Raw genomic sequence first — 16,915 nt, 5'->3', positions numbered from 1 at the left:
TGCAAAAAAAAAAACCCAGTAGAATTCATTTAAAAAAAATAGTATAGCAGAAAATTATACTTTGAGGCTGTTCGGATGAAATACTGTAAGTCTTTTTAATTCCACCGTGTTAAAATTTCATGATTTTGACTAAAGTATCAATTTCGATGGTTTTAATTTCACGCTGCTTAAAAATTCAATTGATCAGAATAGAAGCATTTAAATTTCATAATATTTGGTTAAAGTGTTCAAACTAATGATTCTTAGGAAAATCAAAAAATAGGGGGAGGGTATACATGTAAGGGTATTTATAAGTGATGTGATGCTTTTGTCATGATAATATCATGTATATGTATGTAGTTTTGAATAAGGTTTCTTATTTAGGGAGGTTGAACAACAGTTGACCTCTAAAAGATTAGGTAAAGATGCTTTTTTTATGGAGAGCCCTATAAATCTGTGTTAAATAGAAGAAAGTGGAAATGCTGGGTTCACTTAAATGGCGATATTTTTCTTAATCCTTAATAGAATTGGCAAAATGAGGTATACTTTTTCTCAGAATTGCATAAGCTTTGTAAGTTTAAGACAAGATGACTTTAGAGAAGGTTAGTGTAAGTTTCAAGACTACATGGTTTTTTCAGATTTCTCATTTAACTATAATTTTGAGTGGATTTTGTACCAAAAGTAGTCTATTATGGGAAAATGGATGATTTTGTTTGTTATATATGTCATTACATGATTTATTAGCTATAATATACAAGGGAAGTATATCCCTTTTAAATGTGTAGAATGACCACCACTAGAGTAAATTGGCTTAGAAAGTAGGTATTTCCTATCCTGATGACAATTAATAGGCTTATTAATAAGTTAATTACCGAGATAAGAATTAATACTGCACAGTAAAAGAGTTTTGATCAATTGAATTATTGAAATTATAAATTTGCAGCAATTTTGCTGTCTGATTTCATGAAATAACATAATAAGCAACCTGATTTATATAACTCAATTTTTTTAAAACAGCATATTTTTCTTTCAAATAAAATTCACATGTAGACAAATGCAGTTATCAAAGTATACAATATGTCAAAAAACTCAAGTTTTTCCTCCTTCCTATCCAAAAGTGATATTTTAGATATATTTACAGAATTCAAAAAGCTACCCCCTCTTTCCAATTGTCTCCATTACCATTACATGTTGGATATGTAAATGTACATTTGACCTTGAAATAACTTCTGCTATAATAATTACTCTTGAAATGACCAAGAAACAACAATTGTTTACCCTTTTATTGTATATATACATCAAAAATGTAGGAAAACATGTAAAATTTGAACATTTATCATGGAATTCTCATCCGTCCCCAGGTACCCGGTTGTGTTTGAATTTCATTTTAATTAAGAGCAGACATCACACTTGTAGGTCTTACTATATTAGCAAAGTTAAAAGGAGACTAGAAACCAGAATAAATAAGATAATCACTAAAAATGATTATAAGCTTACTGTTTCATGAAAACAAGAAATCACATGTATGGCTGCATGTCTTTTTGTGAAAAAAAATGTTACATTTCATCCATTTATCAAGAAAAGATCAATTTTCAATATTAGTGATGGTTGTTTTTAAATATGTGTGAGAAATGACTCAAGGGAATTGCCACAAGTTTCATAATATTAGGTTAAAGTGTTCAAACTTATGCTTCTTAGGAAAATCAAAAAATAGGGGGAGGGTATACATGTAAGGGTATTTCTAAGTGATGTGATGCTTCTGTCATGATAATATCATGTATATGTATGTAGTTTTGAATAAGGTTTCTTATTTAGGGAGGTTGAACAACAGTTGACCACTATAAGATTAGGTAAAGATGCTTTATTTATGGAGAGCCCTATGAATCTGTGTTAAATAGAAGAAAGTGGAAATGCTGGGTTCACTTAAATGGCGATATTTTTCTTAATCCTTAATGAAATTGGCAAAATGAGGTATACTTTTTCTCAGAATAGCATAAGCTTTGTAAGTTTAAGACAAGATGACTTTTCAGAGAATGTTAGTGTAAGTTAAAGGCAGCAAGGGACAGTTTACGGATAAAGTACCCGTCAATATTTTTGTAAAATTGAGAGTTGGTGTACTTGAAGGCTTATGAGTGTTGCTAAAATTCATGAAATGATTTTTAATGATTATCATTAGTTAGAGGGATGTCTCTTGTTGAAATTGATATTCAATATGTAGGCCCCATATGTTAGGTACATGAGATTCAGAAGTAAAATGCGAAACCTGCGGCCATGACTGTTGTGTTGACTTTAGACAGTGAAAATGCAAGTTACAGACGGGAGGGTAAATAACACGAAAAGTAGGTGGACGGGGCATTATAAACTATACACCGGTAAGTTTCTGACATGTGATGGTGCAACATGCACATGGTATGGAAGGTCAACCCTTTGCAGGGAATTGGCTGGGGGAGGTCTAAAAAGCTGAAAAATCATGAAAAATTAGCAAAATATGGAAGGGTCAAAATCTCATAAAAACCAGTGTGTAGAAAATTTTACAGGTTAATTGACTAGTACTTTTCTTCAGAAATTGGTGATTGGCCTTATAAAGAGTGAATTAAAGGTATTTGTGGTGAATGGGAACTGAGGAAATTCTAGTTACAGGGTTCCGAAGACACACGTCCCCAGGCTACAATGAAATGTATAAAAAAAACTGTCCTGTGTCATCTAATGTCACGTATCGGGATATGTCACACTAATTACACTGCATGGTCAGTGTATTTTTTTTTCTCAGAAATACTATGCATATGTTAATGTAAACACAGCTATTATTAGTACCGGTACATGTATTAACACAGCTTATTAATTTTTTTAATTTCAGCTATTGGTGGCCACATGGTTTTTACCTGTTGATTCTTTTCAGCTCTTGAGGTTAACCTGTCACCTCTACCCACATGCATATTCCTTAATGTGTTCTACAGACTATTTACCAGTAATTCAAATTAAATCGGATAATTCATGAACAGTTACTGTAATGGAACTTTAAGAAAACATCATGCCTTGTTGTGGTTTGTGTTTAATAAGAAATTATAACAAACAAAATTATGGCTGTTTAAAGTAATTTACAATTGTTAGCTGTGAAAAATTGTTTTTCAATAAAAGTATGCAATTATGTTTCCTTTATTTTGTTTTTAGCTCACCTGAGCCAAAGGCTCAAGTGAGCTTTTCTGATCACAATTTGTCGTTGTCGTTGTTGTAAACTTTTCATATTTTCATCTTCTTCTCAAGAACCACTTGGCAGATTTCAACCAAATTTGGCACTAAGCACCACCACTAGGTGAAGGGGATTCAAGTTTGTTTAAATGAAGGGCCACGCCCTCTTTAAAGGGGAGGTAATTGAGAATTATTGAAAATTTGTTGGTATTTTTCGAAAATCTTTTTCTCAAAAACTATTCGGCCTGCAAAGCTTAAACTTGTGTGGAGGCATCCTCAGGTAGTGTAGATTCAAGTTTGATCAAATCATGGTCCCCGTGGGTAGGGAGGGGCCATAAGAGGGGGATCAAGTTTTACATAGGAATATATAGAGAAAATCTTTGAAAATCTTCTTCCCAAAAACTATTAGGCCTGAAAAGCTCAAATTAAAGTGGAAGCATCCTCAGGTAGTGTAGATTCAAGTTTGTTCAAATCATAGTCCCAGGTGGTATGGTGGGGTCACAATGGGGGGAATGAATTTTTACATATTAGGAATATATAGAGAAAATCTTTAAAAATCTTTTTCTCAGAAACTAATCAGCCAGGAAAGCTGAAACTTACATGTATGTGGAAGCATCCTCAGGTACATGTAGTGTTAGATACAAAGTTGTGAAAATCATGACCCCGGGGATAGGTTTGGGCCACAATGGGTGGGGGGTCAAAGTTTAACATAGGAATATATAGAGTAAATATTTAAAAATCTTCTTCTCCGAAACTAATCAGCCAGATGATTCTTTATAATTGTTAAGACTTTGGCCCCAGGACAGTTCTTTGGCCTCACAAGAAGGTTCAGAGTATATGAATATAATATAATGATACATATATAAACTATTGTTCAGGATCTTTTTGAGAACTGCAATACTCAACATGCGATATGACTATAAAATCAATATAAAATCATCCTTTTAGAAAAGGAACTTATGATTATATACATAAAAATATTTAGGGGGGAAAATGGATTTTATTTATACAGGATCTACATGTAATATTGTACATTGTCCAGGTAGTTTGCATTGTGACCCCATTAAGCTGATTTTATCATACCTATTGTTCCTCAGGTAAGAGATGTGGCCCATTTGCCTCTTGTATTAGTTTTTCATTGTTTTTCAAAATTAAAAATTAAACATATGTAACCTACGGTAATTTTCATGATGAGTACAAAACTAAAATCCGTTTTTAAATCGGACGATGAATAACAGATATCGGGGTTTAAAAATTGATTTTTCAGAAATTTTGATTCTGCGTTTTTGGTTTTAAAAATAGCGTAAAATTCCAACTCGTACCAAAAATAATTCGAATTTTGTTAAGTACTTTGACACCTTCGGAATTATATTTTTGTTAAGTCGTTCTTAGAATCGTTAAGGTTTTTGTTAATTCGTACATAGTATCATTCGTATTTATTTTTATCTTTTACTTTTAAGTTGCTCTTGTTATTAATTTAAACACTCTGCTTCTTGCAGGAACATCAAGCATTACTCTTGACATTATCGGAAGACCCACTCGTTGCTTTGCAACGAGCTTTGCTCTAGTCTTCTTTTTATTCTTTTTTTGTCTTACAAATTTTGTGCAGGCGATTTCTCGAAGATGGCTCATTCGATTTTCTTCAAATTTTAAGGGTTGATGTGTCGGCATCTGAAGTTTGTACCGCCGTTTCAATTTTTTGATAACCACTTCCGGTCGGAAGTTATCGCCCGTTTACGATTTTTAAAAGTCAATTTTGTCGGCTAGAGATCCAAAAAACGAATAAAGATATAGGGCTGAAATTTTCAGTGAGGATAGACATAAATTGTACCTGTTGCAACATGGTCATAAAAACGTCCGCCGTCACTTCCGGTCGTCACCGGAAGGAAAGATAAAAAATCGGTTTTTTCAACTTTTTGCTTTTTATATATTTTTCTAACGGGTTGATAGAGACTTTTTTACTGATTCAGAATATGTAATTTGTTTTGAAATCGATTGATGTGTCCCCGAGATATTAAGCATCAAAGACCTGAAGCGAGAGTTTGAGTAGCTCAGTCGTTAGAGTCGTGGACATGTGCCCAGGCGACCAGGGTTCAAGCCTCGGGTGCCGAAATTTTGTTCCCTAATTTTTTGAGTAATTTAGTCTTAAATGTGAAGGATTTTATCTCAATTACTTAAAAATCGGACGGAAGACCCACTCGTTGCTCGCAACGAGAACGATCTAGTTAATTATCTTATTTCTGAAATTAATACAAATTCAAACGTAGGAAATCTGTAGGTGATTTTCGAGGACAAATTTACGTTATTTGAATTTGAACAATAACTTGAAAAAATGTGTACATTGAACTTATTTCAATTCTAAGCTTGATACTTATTTTTCTGATATAAAACCGTCAAACTAGACGTTAATTTATGTCGCGGAGGTATCACAAATATGTATATATAACATTTTTAAAAAAAAGATATCCTTTATTTTACAATGATATTTGATTAAAATAAGCTATAAATATTCATATTTGTATAAATATTAATTCCTCTATGATTTCATTTTAAACTTCTTTTATCATTTTGGAAGCACTTATAAATATGAAGATAAATGTAACATTACTGTTAAATATATGTACTGAAATATATCACTAGTGTATTATATATCTTTTATCATTTAAAAAAACCCAAATATTTACGTGATATTGAACCGATATTGGTTGGAAATGCACTTATTGCATCTCGTAGTTTTACTGTTTAGTGTAAACCCGAATGTAACACTTTTTTTGCACGAACGTTTCGCGTAACATCGCGAAAGTTACGCGTTTATTCGCGAAAGTTTTGTGTTAATATGTGAAGTAATTTGTTCATTCGCGAAAATTTCGCATTTATTCACGAAATTTACGAGTTTATTCACGAAAAAAACATTATCTACGAAAATAATCTCAATGGGCATTCGTAATACAGGATATTTTTCCGGTAATTACAATAGAAACATTTAACGTCAGGTGCCTGTGGTATATACTAGTATTATAGAAACGGCACTTACTCACACGTACGAACTTAAAACTAAATCTACAATTTTTTTATGTTGTTGATATTGAAGAATTTGAGAAATACGCCTTTTCAATTCATAATCCGTCTAAAACATTATAAATGAAGCTATGCATTAATTATTGTAGTTTGGTAACTTTACGGAGCATTGTCTGCTATATACTGATCTCTTCACAGTCTAATATCTTCTATAATCCAATCTAGCCTGTGTGGCGGTTTTGTGGTGTCATTTTCATTCATCCTCTTATACCAAGTTTAATTTGGGTGGTATATGTGCTGTAGCAGACTTTGATCTTCAGGAGTCTGTGTGAGTAGTATACAGCAATGAAATCTTTTTTATATCTAGATGTCATGATAACCTTACAATGCAAGTGAACAACTGAACACAAAGCCTTCTAAATGACACATTTATTGGTTAAAATAACCCCAGGTTGTATTGATTCAGTAGCACTATCATATGTTTAAACATTCAAAACAAATTCTCCATTCAAGGTGTTGTACACTTATCAATAGATAAAATTATTACAGAGGTCTATATCAATAATGAAAACATAACCTGGTGTACAAAAAATCGTCAAATAAAAATGTCTATATAAATCCTCCTTGCATCGTACTATCTTAGGTATTTTCTCAGTTTGAACCCCACTACTTAATTACAGTTAATTACAGTAGTGCATGATTTGGTGTTCTTGTCATCATTATAATCGTATCACGGACATGCCTTATTCAAAGAGGTAGCAACATAATTCCAACACAAGAAATAGACCATCAATTATATAAAATAATAAATAAATTAAACAGGTTTCTATAGTTCCTGTGGTTGAATGCATGCAGTCTCATTTCCCTCTCCACAGGAAGCAGTTCATCTCCTTACAATATGAAGAAACAAGCATTTTCTCTTTGGTTCTTTGTAGTATAACACTTTTTTTTCTTCGAAATAAAGTTAAGTTTCAAAAGGTAATAGTTATCAAAGCTTGCACAAATAAAATCCATCGTTTATTAATTATTGTAATTTCTGATAAGAAACCATTGTTAGCAATCTAATTAAAAATAAGATGTTAGATCCGTTCACTTACGCGTTAAGAGAGCAGATCTTACCTATAATTTCAAATAGATTACAAGGATGGCTACATGCATTCAGCAAACAGGAAACAAACTACATGTGCGAAAATGCCCAACATTGGAGCCAGGCACATTACTGGAAGAGAGAGAAAGTATCACACAAAAATAGGACAGAGAGAGAGAGACGACGAACGGTTGCATATAAACAAAAGCAATGGTTTACATCGAATGTAGTGTATCAAATACAACAACAAAAGATATCAAATACACAGTTTGTATGAAGCGGACAGTTGAGTCCAATCCTTCTATCACACTTTGTGAACCCCTGGAGAGCCTCACCAAGGGAGACCACTCTATCACAGAATACTATTCATCCTCCTCAAATCTAGACCAAAATCATTTCTTTCTTTATATGACATACTGTCTTATTTGTTAGCTGTCTTCTTACTTTCAACATTAACAGAAAATTATCAAAAAAACTAATTTAATTTTAGAGTGACTTATAATAAATTCATAAGCAAATATAAGCTGTAATAGAGTCATAAATTATCATAAAACTCAATGAATTCATGCAGAAAAAATGCCACTAATGTTACAATATTGTAGTTATTTCATGTAAATGCATAAAAAAAACCACATGTACAAATCTCCACACAATTGCACAGTCACACAGAACACATTACATGTGCTATAATTCAATACAATTCTATAGAGCAATAAAAACTCCCAAACATTTGTAATTCATATACAGTGCTTGTCTATTGACATTATGTCTCTGATCAGGTGCTTTCCAAAAATGGATGCCCCTGAAGTCAATCATTTTATTTGTAGAAACAACCATAAACAATATGTATCCATAAGATCTATAAATAGATTGGAATCTTCTTGGTGATGACTCTCCGACACATGTGGCAGTTCCGCAACGACTCCCCGCACACATGGCATACCATGTGACCACACAGGAAAGCCGTGTCCTTCTTTCTCTCCATACAGATTGTACACACCGTAATGTCTTCATCCGTTGACGGATTGTCAATCGGTTCACTCAATTCCTTGTCACCTGAATGACCATAAAAATCATACAAATAAAAAATAACAGGTTAATCAAAGTTAAACTTAACATTGCATAAAAAGTAAAACAATTCTATGATGATGTGTCTTGGTTACATGTACTTCATAACAAACACCTTAAAAAGAGATAAAATTAGCAGTACTGAGTAGGATTTAGAATACAAGATGTTGCGTACCTATTTTCTTGAATTCGATGTTGGCGCGGCACGTAAAACATCGTTTGATTTTCTTGACCCTCTGACAGCACTCCTGACAGACCACGACGTGTCCGCACGGCTCAAACTTGATACTGGCCTGCTGATCCTCACAAATAATACACTCCTTCTCCGAGGAGGGAATGTTGGTGACACTGTAATATAGAAAGCAAGGCATGATATAAGGATCCTAGGTGTAGCATTTTGTAGTGTTATTACATACAGAAGAAACCAGCAAGATAGGTTAAATCAAATCAAAGTCAAAAGATGCAGGAAAGCTGTGATTTGCTAGAATGATTGTTATGGGTAAAACTATGTCTTTCATATTTAATTTCAGAAAATTAATATAGATGTGTTTTTCCGTCACTTTTTTGGTGATCTTTAAAGCTGCTTGGTCTGATTTCATATCAAATTTTGTGAACGGTTTTAAAAGATAGTTACTAAGTATGTGCATAATTAAAGATATTGCGGTAGTTTTCCCTGTCAATCAAGAATAAAAAAAAAGATGAATAAATTTGTTAACAAAACAAATGACATAAAGAGGTACCGTGTTATTTCGCCTCATATCAAAATTCGCCCCCGATGTCGAGGCGGCTGTGATTGTAATAATTTGGCAAATCAAAAATAAACCTGTGTACATTTTGTTTACTAATACATGAATTTCTAAAGTTTGTTTTGTTTACAGTTGATGCATAACATGCGAGTTGAATAAACCCAAACATTCAGGGGACGAAACCAAACGGTTTCCTTTTCTAAATATTCACATGATGCAATTTGGTTTGTTTTTCTTTATGCCCATAAAGAAATTATCTTATTTACTTTGTATATTTTTAACTTTGAAAGGAGACCGATTCTGCTGGTGTTAATAGGCAAAGGTCTATAACTTTCTAAGATAATTGGTTTGTATGGAAAATTATTGATACCATAAGAGCAAAAAAATCGGACCATGCAGCTTTAAATGAAATACACAAGCCTGACAAAGAAGTACAATTAAGATGAATGAAAGGGGAAAATCCACGATGTCTTCATCAACAAGTCATCTCATAATTCCTAGAGAAATTTACAGTAATTTGACATTGTAAAGTGAAGAGCTCTCACTTTCCAGTGGCATACTCCTGCACCACCTCCTCTGTTTTGGAGTCCCCGATGATACTGAGGGGGGTCTTTCCCTGGTGGTTCTTGTGATACAGGTCGGCTCCTTTCTCCGCCAGGTAACACGTCATCAGAATTCCCCAGGTGATGTCCTCCAAACCCTTCTTCTCTAAATGTTCTCGAATCTTTCAAAACAAAACAAAAGTATTTGAAACAGACATACATGTACACATGGCATGATCAGGAACTAAAATTACTGTGCAGCAATGAAATATAAAAAAAGTCTAATATACAAATTGGTTTTTTTTTTTACTCTGAACCAAAGATTGATAGTGTGAAGGAAGAATTGAGCAAGTGAAGGTACAAAAACCGCATTCATACTTAATGAAAATAAGCATGTCAAATTACGGTACCTGTAATAGAACATTGGCATGTATTACAAATCTGCAGTCAAATTATTCATTAACACATACACACAATATAACACTAAATGGATTACTATTCTGAAGTCAACTAACAGAACCTTGCTGACATCTTTTACAGTTCACAATTACAGAACTTTACTTGGGCATCTTCTACAATTCTGATCACACTAACAAAACCTTACATTGGCATGTTTTTGCAATTCTGGGGCCACACTTAAAGAACTTGAAGAATCAGATGTAACACTTAAAGAACCTTACATTGCGATGTTTCAAAGTTCTGAGGTCACACTTACATGTCTCCATGTTAAACAATTCTGAAGTGTCATTTACAGCATCATACACTAACCTCTTTTAGTTCTGAGGTCACACTTACAAAACCTTACAATTACACGTTTTACAGTTCAGATTTCACACTTACCGAATCCAACATTGGTGTGTTCTCCTGTTCTGAGGTCACACTCTGCCGCATCAGTGCCAGGTGGAGTGTGGTGTCTCCATCCTCATCCTCCACCCTCAGGTCAGCACCGCTGCTGACCAAGAGCTCAACAATGGAGGTGTGGCCCTGAGACACCGCCAGAAGTAGCGGAGTCTGCTGGCGGTTGTTTCTGATCTCGATGTTAGCTTGGCCCTGCAGACACAATAATACATCATTTAAATGACTCTTCCATTACCCTTACAGATGGAGAAACCTTCAGTATTTCTAATGGGATCGATCTTTCTTATAAAATTTAGAATTTACAAATACATTTCAGTAAGGAAGGGTACCCTTTTTTAAATATTAAAAGCATAAGTTTGAATTTTGAAAATATAATAAGATAATGTTAGTCACTACAAACATATTCAGTTATCTGTTTTACATTAGATAATGAGCCACTGACCAGTGTCAGAAGTGAAAAGGTGACATCTCGATGTCCATTTAGTGCTGCCAAATGAATAGCAGAGAATCCATCATCCTTCTTGATATCCACGATCTGTCGACATTTTTGAAGAATCTTCTCTGTAGCACTGTAATAAAATTTTTGATATACATGGAAATATAGGACCATACATGTCTTCTCATTTACCAGCCTAGCAATTCAAATCCCAAATACAAGTAGCCAACATAGTATGACTGAAATTACTTGTAAACAAAAATATAAAAAAAACCTATAAAATTTATTTAGAGTGGTGAAGGGGTTAAATTTGGTAATGAACTTACAAATTATTTCCCTTTAGGGCAGCATGGTGCAGTACATTGAATCCTCGCTTGTTCTTTAGAGTGAAGTCAATACTTGGGTAATTAATCAGGCCGTCTATTATGTCCTGCTTTTCTTTACCGATGGCGTCGTGTAAAGCTGTGTCGCCATAAGAATCCTACAACACAGAAGACTCACTGTCAAATTACAAATAGGCAGCATCAACTGGTTCATCTTACAAGTCTCCAGTCAGATCTATGAATCACACTGCATATCCCTACAGCTAACAGAAGGCATCATACTTGTGCATGTAATGCCCTGCACTAATATCTCCATTAGGCTTTATTCACTTTCAATGCTCTTATTTAAAGTTATCTTCAGAAAACAAATAATCAAGCAAATTTTGGTTCAGCAATACAAAGATTTACATGCACCAAGCAAACTCCTAAAAATGCAACCTGGCATATCTACCTCTCCGTTATAGCAACATGTAAATTTTCTCTCAGTTAAATTCTCTTCTCTAAATTTAGATTCTTAATGACATAAATCATCTCCCTCGTTTCATCAAAAGCACAGAAACTTGTTGACAAAAAATAATAATAAAATGTCTTTTCTTTACAGTACAAGCCTTTCTGATTTGTTTACCTGTATGTTTACATTACACTTGTTTTTAAGCAAGATTCGGACACACTCCGCATGCTGTTTGTTGACAGCCACATGCAATGTACTACATCCGCCATTGTTCAATGCATTAATTTGAGCACCTTTCTTGAGTAGAAGTTCCATCACTTCAGGTTGATTTCTGACAAGGAGAGATATTTACAAACCATCAGTATAACAGTTCTCAACAATAACAAAGATCCACATTTATTGAAGTTCAAGTTGGATTGACATTTGATTAATTGACTGTTATTCTAAACTTTCCTACCTTACTGCAATTTTCAGCTGTACAATATGCAATGTTTTATCTATATAGCTTAAAATAAGTCCAACAAAATTAATGATTGTATATTATTTTTTAAAAAACACACCCAAAAGCGGAGTAATGGAGAGCTGTATCACCGTCCTCGTCCTGTACGGTGAGCTTAGCGTTGTGAGTCAGGAGGATCTGAACGATTTCTTTGTGACCTTGATGACTGGCCACCTGGAGAGCCGACTTCCCAGAACTCTTTTGGTCCACCTACAAGTGATATCAACACCTTGAGTGGTCAGTCTTTTAACATCACAAACTGTACTTGTCAAACCTCTTCAATCAATCAAACGCCTTAGTGTCACAAACAGAAACATTATAAAAACATTAACAAAGCAACATAAAAAGTATCAACACATACTTCAGTATACTTATCCTTTTCTCCTTTGCTATAACTTGTAAATACACAGTTTGAAGTGACTGCATGGCGCTACTGACCTTATCTGGGTGTTTTGTGACAATGTCCTTGACCGCATCAGCATGACCTTGAGCAGCCTCCCTGACCAATCTCTCAGGGCCGGTGGTATCAGCTCTGATGTCCATCAACTGCTCCAAAAGGTCAGAGAGGGTTGCTGTAAAAATAATAAAGACCATTAGCTGATATAAACAAGTACTTACATGGTTACTAAGGATATATGTATCAGAAAAAGGGAAAGGCAAAAAATAAGGAATAAAAAGTTTCTCAGGGTAAATAATGAAATATTTTAATCTGCTCCAGTTTAGCCTCTTCTAAACATATATGTATTAACAAAGAAAAATCATTCAAACTAAAAAGCTGTCTTATATACCTATATTTTGTTAAGTACATGTATAGCAAAGTCATCAATAGTTTAAAGATGTTGATGAATGAGGGTGCTTGAGGACAGGACCACCCCTCAATCCCTCCTCCACCCCCACGTATAGACTCCTTTTTTGCCCATTAGATCATCCTTTTATGACTTCTAATCTAACTAGTGGGGTGTCTGTCCTGTCGTCATGCGCCTGTGTGCAGAACATTGTATGTACTGAAGACCTGTATTTTTTATTGAGATTTGGCTATAAGACTTACTTGAGTGATCTCGCTGTTCATGTCCGCCATTTGTGTTGTTATTATCTGGCTCTATTGACGGAACAATAGAACAACACGCTGGATTGAACGTCCACGTCTGATTGGCCACTGCCACCCGCAGGTCTCCATCGGCGTAAACCTTTAACACTCTGCCTACTCTACCCAGGGTCTGTAACAGGAACATGTATTATCAAGATACCATACAGTGCTCAGGTGATAAATAAAATCTAATGGTTTGTATGTTCTACTTCCTTTATTGATCTATTCCTCATTTCTGTAGCAGTTTTTAGGTGAAGGAAATTCCATCGTTTTCACTTATTTCCATTCTATGAATTCAAAGCATTGAATGCAGCAATAAGAAGCCAGTAACTCACTGTTTTCATGTTCTCTGTCCACTCGCCGTGGCTTTTCTGCATCTCCTTCACTTGATGGATGTTGTCTGAGATCCTCACACAATCGTTAACAGCAAACACATGAACCTTGACACCAACAAACACGAGAGGTCAGTGATTGGCTGAATTGTTTTGAGACATCATTTTTTATCTCATTAAGGATGTACATGTACCAGGTAAAAATTGTGGAAAAAATAAAGGGAGAAAAGAAGTATGAAATTGCATGTAATAACCTTTGTGAGAGCGCCAGGGTGAAATGTCCACCTGTTGGAGCACCCTTCATACTGCACCCTGACATCCCCCCTCTCTGTTATTCTGTGGACTGTTCCAACCTTTCCAATGTACTAAAATAAAAAAGACACATTAATATATATAATGGAATATTATCAAATAAGTCTAGAAATAATTAAGACACATTTTTTGTCAGTTGGACATGTTTAGTACCTCGGCCATTCGAGGATTCCAGCCTCCGTGTCCCTCCTGCATACACTTCAGTATGTCTGCTTCCAGGTCCACCCGGACTTTATCTCCAACTTTAAACTGGCAAGGAATGCCACCTTGGGCCACAACATCCGTAAATTCTCCTGATCATTGAAATAAAAAAGATTTTATGTAAAATACACACATAACAAATTCTGACAAGATGATTCTGTACACTTGCTGTATCTACTTACCTAGAACAGGTAAGTGCTCCTTGTAGTAAGTCCAGCCCGGGGCTGACTGGATATACTTGAGATCCACCTTCCCTTTGTGTCCCACCCTATATACATTGGTTGAGCCTGACTGCCAGGTTACATGGGCCACACTGCGCCCAGATTCGGAGTCCCAGCCCCGGATGTCTGTTGTCTTTCCTATCTTCCCTTCTCCACCTGTAATCATAAACTCAAGAGCTTTATGGTTTGAATGATCAATGTGTATGGTAAAATACCAACTGTTTTTGATTTTAAATTCAAGATCATAATAAAATAGTAAAAAGAGATTCAAATGCAAAAAGGAAATCATATTTAACCTTTACCATCTTGATTGCCCCAGTCCCAGTCAGGTCCACGAATGACCTTGGCTCCAGAAAATATACCAAAGGACTGAGCTCGGGTACTGTTCTGAGTGTCCTTTCTCTTCGGCATTTTTTCACTAAAAACCATTTAGAATGAAATTTGATAACACCAAATACATTTCGTTAAAATTTTAAGAATTTCAGTCCATACCATATGTAATTTTTAAAGAAGATAAAAGAATCTACTAACCCTCTAGACAGAGCATTTTCTATTCTTAGAAATGCATGTCCTAGATCATGCTTGTCGGCCATGTAACATGCAGTACACAGGTCAAAGTCATGACATTTGGTGCATTTCCATCGCATGCCTTGAATTCCTTGCTTTTTACAGGCATCACAAATTATGTTCTGGTGTTTGACACCTAATATAAAAAAAAACTATTTCATAAGGTATATCCGAATTGGTCTATGATTTAAATTATTCTGTAGCCACATGTAGTCCTATGTATATCTACTAGTATGTGTTAACTAATTATATACCTATGGGTGCGTTGTCTAAAACTCGGAGGTCATAAGCTCCTTGATATCCCACACGATAGTTTGTCCTGGACCCAGAGTCCCACTGCACCACCACGGTTTTGTCTGGTGAGGTGGAGCTCCCCGGTTTCCCGATTTCAACAACAGTCCCCACATGTCCCTCTCCACCGTCCTGATTTCCCCACTTCCAGTCAGGGCCTCTGACAACTCTCAGACCCACCTCCATACTACCTGTAAAAATCAAATAATGTTATTTTAATATCACAATAACAATAACATAAGAATTGGTTACCGGTTCTTTAATCATATCAAAGTAACAAAACTAACATCAGCTACAATAATTAAAAAAAAGTAACATAATGATTTTAGAATAAAACTAACTAACACAAAAAACTATGAAATGACAAAATGTTTTAAATATTTGACAATCAAGTGGCATCTTTGAGACAATGAAAACCATAATGATATGTTAAGTTTTCATTAATTACTGAAAGAAAATTCAGTAATGCATCACACAGTAAAAAATCATGCATTTGATTTCATATAAATATTAGACCCCAGGTATTTTCACAAGATACTGGAAGTTACCAGGTAAATTCAGAAAAATAAGGGCCAGTCATTTTATAAAAAAGTACATTAGGAGCAAACTTGCATATTTAGATCAGATATCATTAACTTTTTACTTAAAAAGTTAATTAAAGCTAACATGATGGACAAAAAAAATTAACATCCTAGTAACAATTTTGATGTTTCAATTTATTTTTTAAAGACATACTTTGTAACCTGTCATTAAAATTGTACATGCCGTCACTTTAATCTTTATGTACAGTGCAGCCCGATTCTCCAGGCTGATATAATGGCAATGTAATACTACACTGCTTTGTGAACAACAATGCACCATGACATTTCAATGCACCAATAAAGGAGATGCTTGATCAGTAACGTTATAATTCAACAGCTTTGGCAACCACTGTTACAAAAAATTACAATTCTAAATCACAGATTTAATATTGATCCGCCAATTATATGGTCTTGTAATATTTTTACACAGTGTATGAAAATGTTATCTAAAATGTTAACTTCTTACATTGATAAAAATCACAGAACTGTTCCAACTTTTGCCAATAGATCACAATTCACTTCTGGATTAAGGTCTGTTCAACAAAAAGTGAAATCAGAATTCTATAAATACACACACCAACATTTTCTCCCTCAAGAGTAGAAGAAGAGTTACCTTATCAACAGACTACTAGTCTTCTCATGTAGAATTGTCTAAGGAGACAAAGTCTGACAATCTCTCATTATTGATATGAAGAAAAATGTACCGGAAGTAGATTTTCTTTTCAGCAGCAAATAAAAAAATTCACAGATTCCATATATGTTACTGCTTTCAAAAACTATATTACATATGATTCATAACGCATGAGACAGTAATTTCTCTACATGTTTTCGAGCATTTTCATCCAAATTAAACGTTTGAAGCCATTTGTTTACGGAAGTTTCTTCTGGTAAACACACCCCCTATGCAAAATGCTCTTGTTATGCAAAGGTTTTAAAGGTTGAAACTAACATTTTGCATATTCTCGATCATATAATTGCGAGTCAAAAATTTTCTTACATCCCTAAAACTTCTATATTTTACAATTTTCCTCTCTTTATGTTCTAATACTCATAAAAAAGCCGATTTGTCATCGCACTTTAAAACGGAGTATGTATGGGATATATCGGAAATGAACATATATATGCTA

General features: G+C 34.5%; 1 protein-coding gene across 3 annotated transcripts; it reads right to left on the bottom strand.

Moving 5' to 3' along the window:
• Positions 1 to 6,599: 6,599 nt before the first annotated feature.
• On the bottom strand, positions 6,600 to 16,839 carry LOC105324970 (E3 ubiquitin-protein ligase MIB2). Of its 3 annotated transcripts, XM_066078166.1 has the most exons (19): positions 16,402 to 16,839; positions 16,255 to 16,321; positions 15,171 to 15,398; positions 14,881 to 15,052; positions 14,646 to 14,767; positions 14,311 to 14,505; positions 14,081 to 14,220; positions 13,870 to 13,980; positions 13,619 to 13,723; positions 13,245 to 13,413; positions 12,635 to 12,768; positions 12,258 to 12,406; positions 11,872 to 12,028; positions 11,250 to 11,404; positions 10,930 to 11,056; positions 10,470 to 10,679; positions 9,633 to 9,811; positions 8,517 to 8,689; positions 6,600 to 8,329 (listed from the first exon to the last, which is right to left on the bottom strand). In XM_066078166.1, exons 3-19 carry the CDS (start codon positions 15,391 to 15,393, stop codon positions 8,133 to 8,135), a joined length of 2,718 nt encoding a protein of 905 aa, XP_065934238.1. In that variant the 5' UTR covers positions 15,394 to 15,398; positions 16,255 to 16,321; positions 16,402 to 16,839; the 3' UTR covers positions 6,600 to 8,132. The 3 variants fall into 3 exon arrangements, with proteins under 3 accessions (XP_065934238.1, XP_011422559.1, XP_011422561.1); XM_011424257.4 differs by lacking the exon at positions 16,255 to 16,321; XM_011424259.4 differs by lacking the exon at positions 16,255 to 16,321 and having other exon boundaries at positions 14,652 to 14,767; positions 16,402 to 16,837.
• Positions 16,840 to 16,915: the final 76 nt, after the last annotated feature.

This window comes from Magallana gigas, chromosome 3, assembly GCF_963853765.1.
Source record: "Magallana gigas chromosome 3, xbMagGiga1.1, whole genome shotgun sequence".
In the NCBI taxonomy this organism is placed as follows: Eukaryota; Metazoa; Mollusca; class Bivalvia; order Ostreida; family Ostreidae; genus Magallana; species Magallana gigas.
This window is presented reverse-complemented; position numbering and strand designations above follow the sequence as displayed.

Coding starts and splice junctions, on each gene's coding strand:
- LOC105324970 (XM_066078166.1), bottom strand. CDS start 15,393: ATGGAGGTGGGTCTGAGAGTTGTCAGAGGCCCTGACTGGAAGTGGGGA. Junction 14,506..14,645: donor GGGCAATCAAGATGGTAAAG/GTTAAATATGAT, acceptor TTATGATTACAG/GTGGAGAAGGGAAGATAGGA. Junction 12,769..13,244: donor TGAACAGCGAGATCACTCAA/GTAAGTCTTATA, acceptor TTATTTTTACAG/CAACCCTCTCTGACCTTTTG.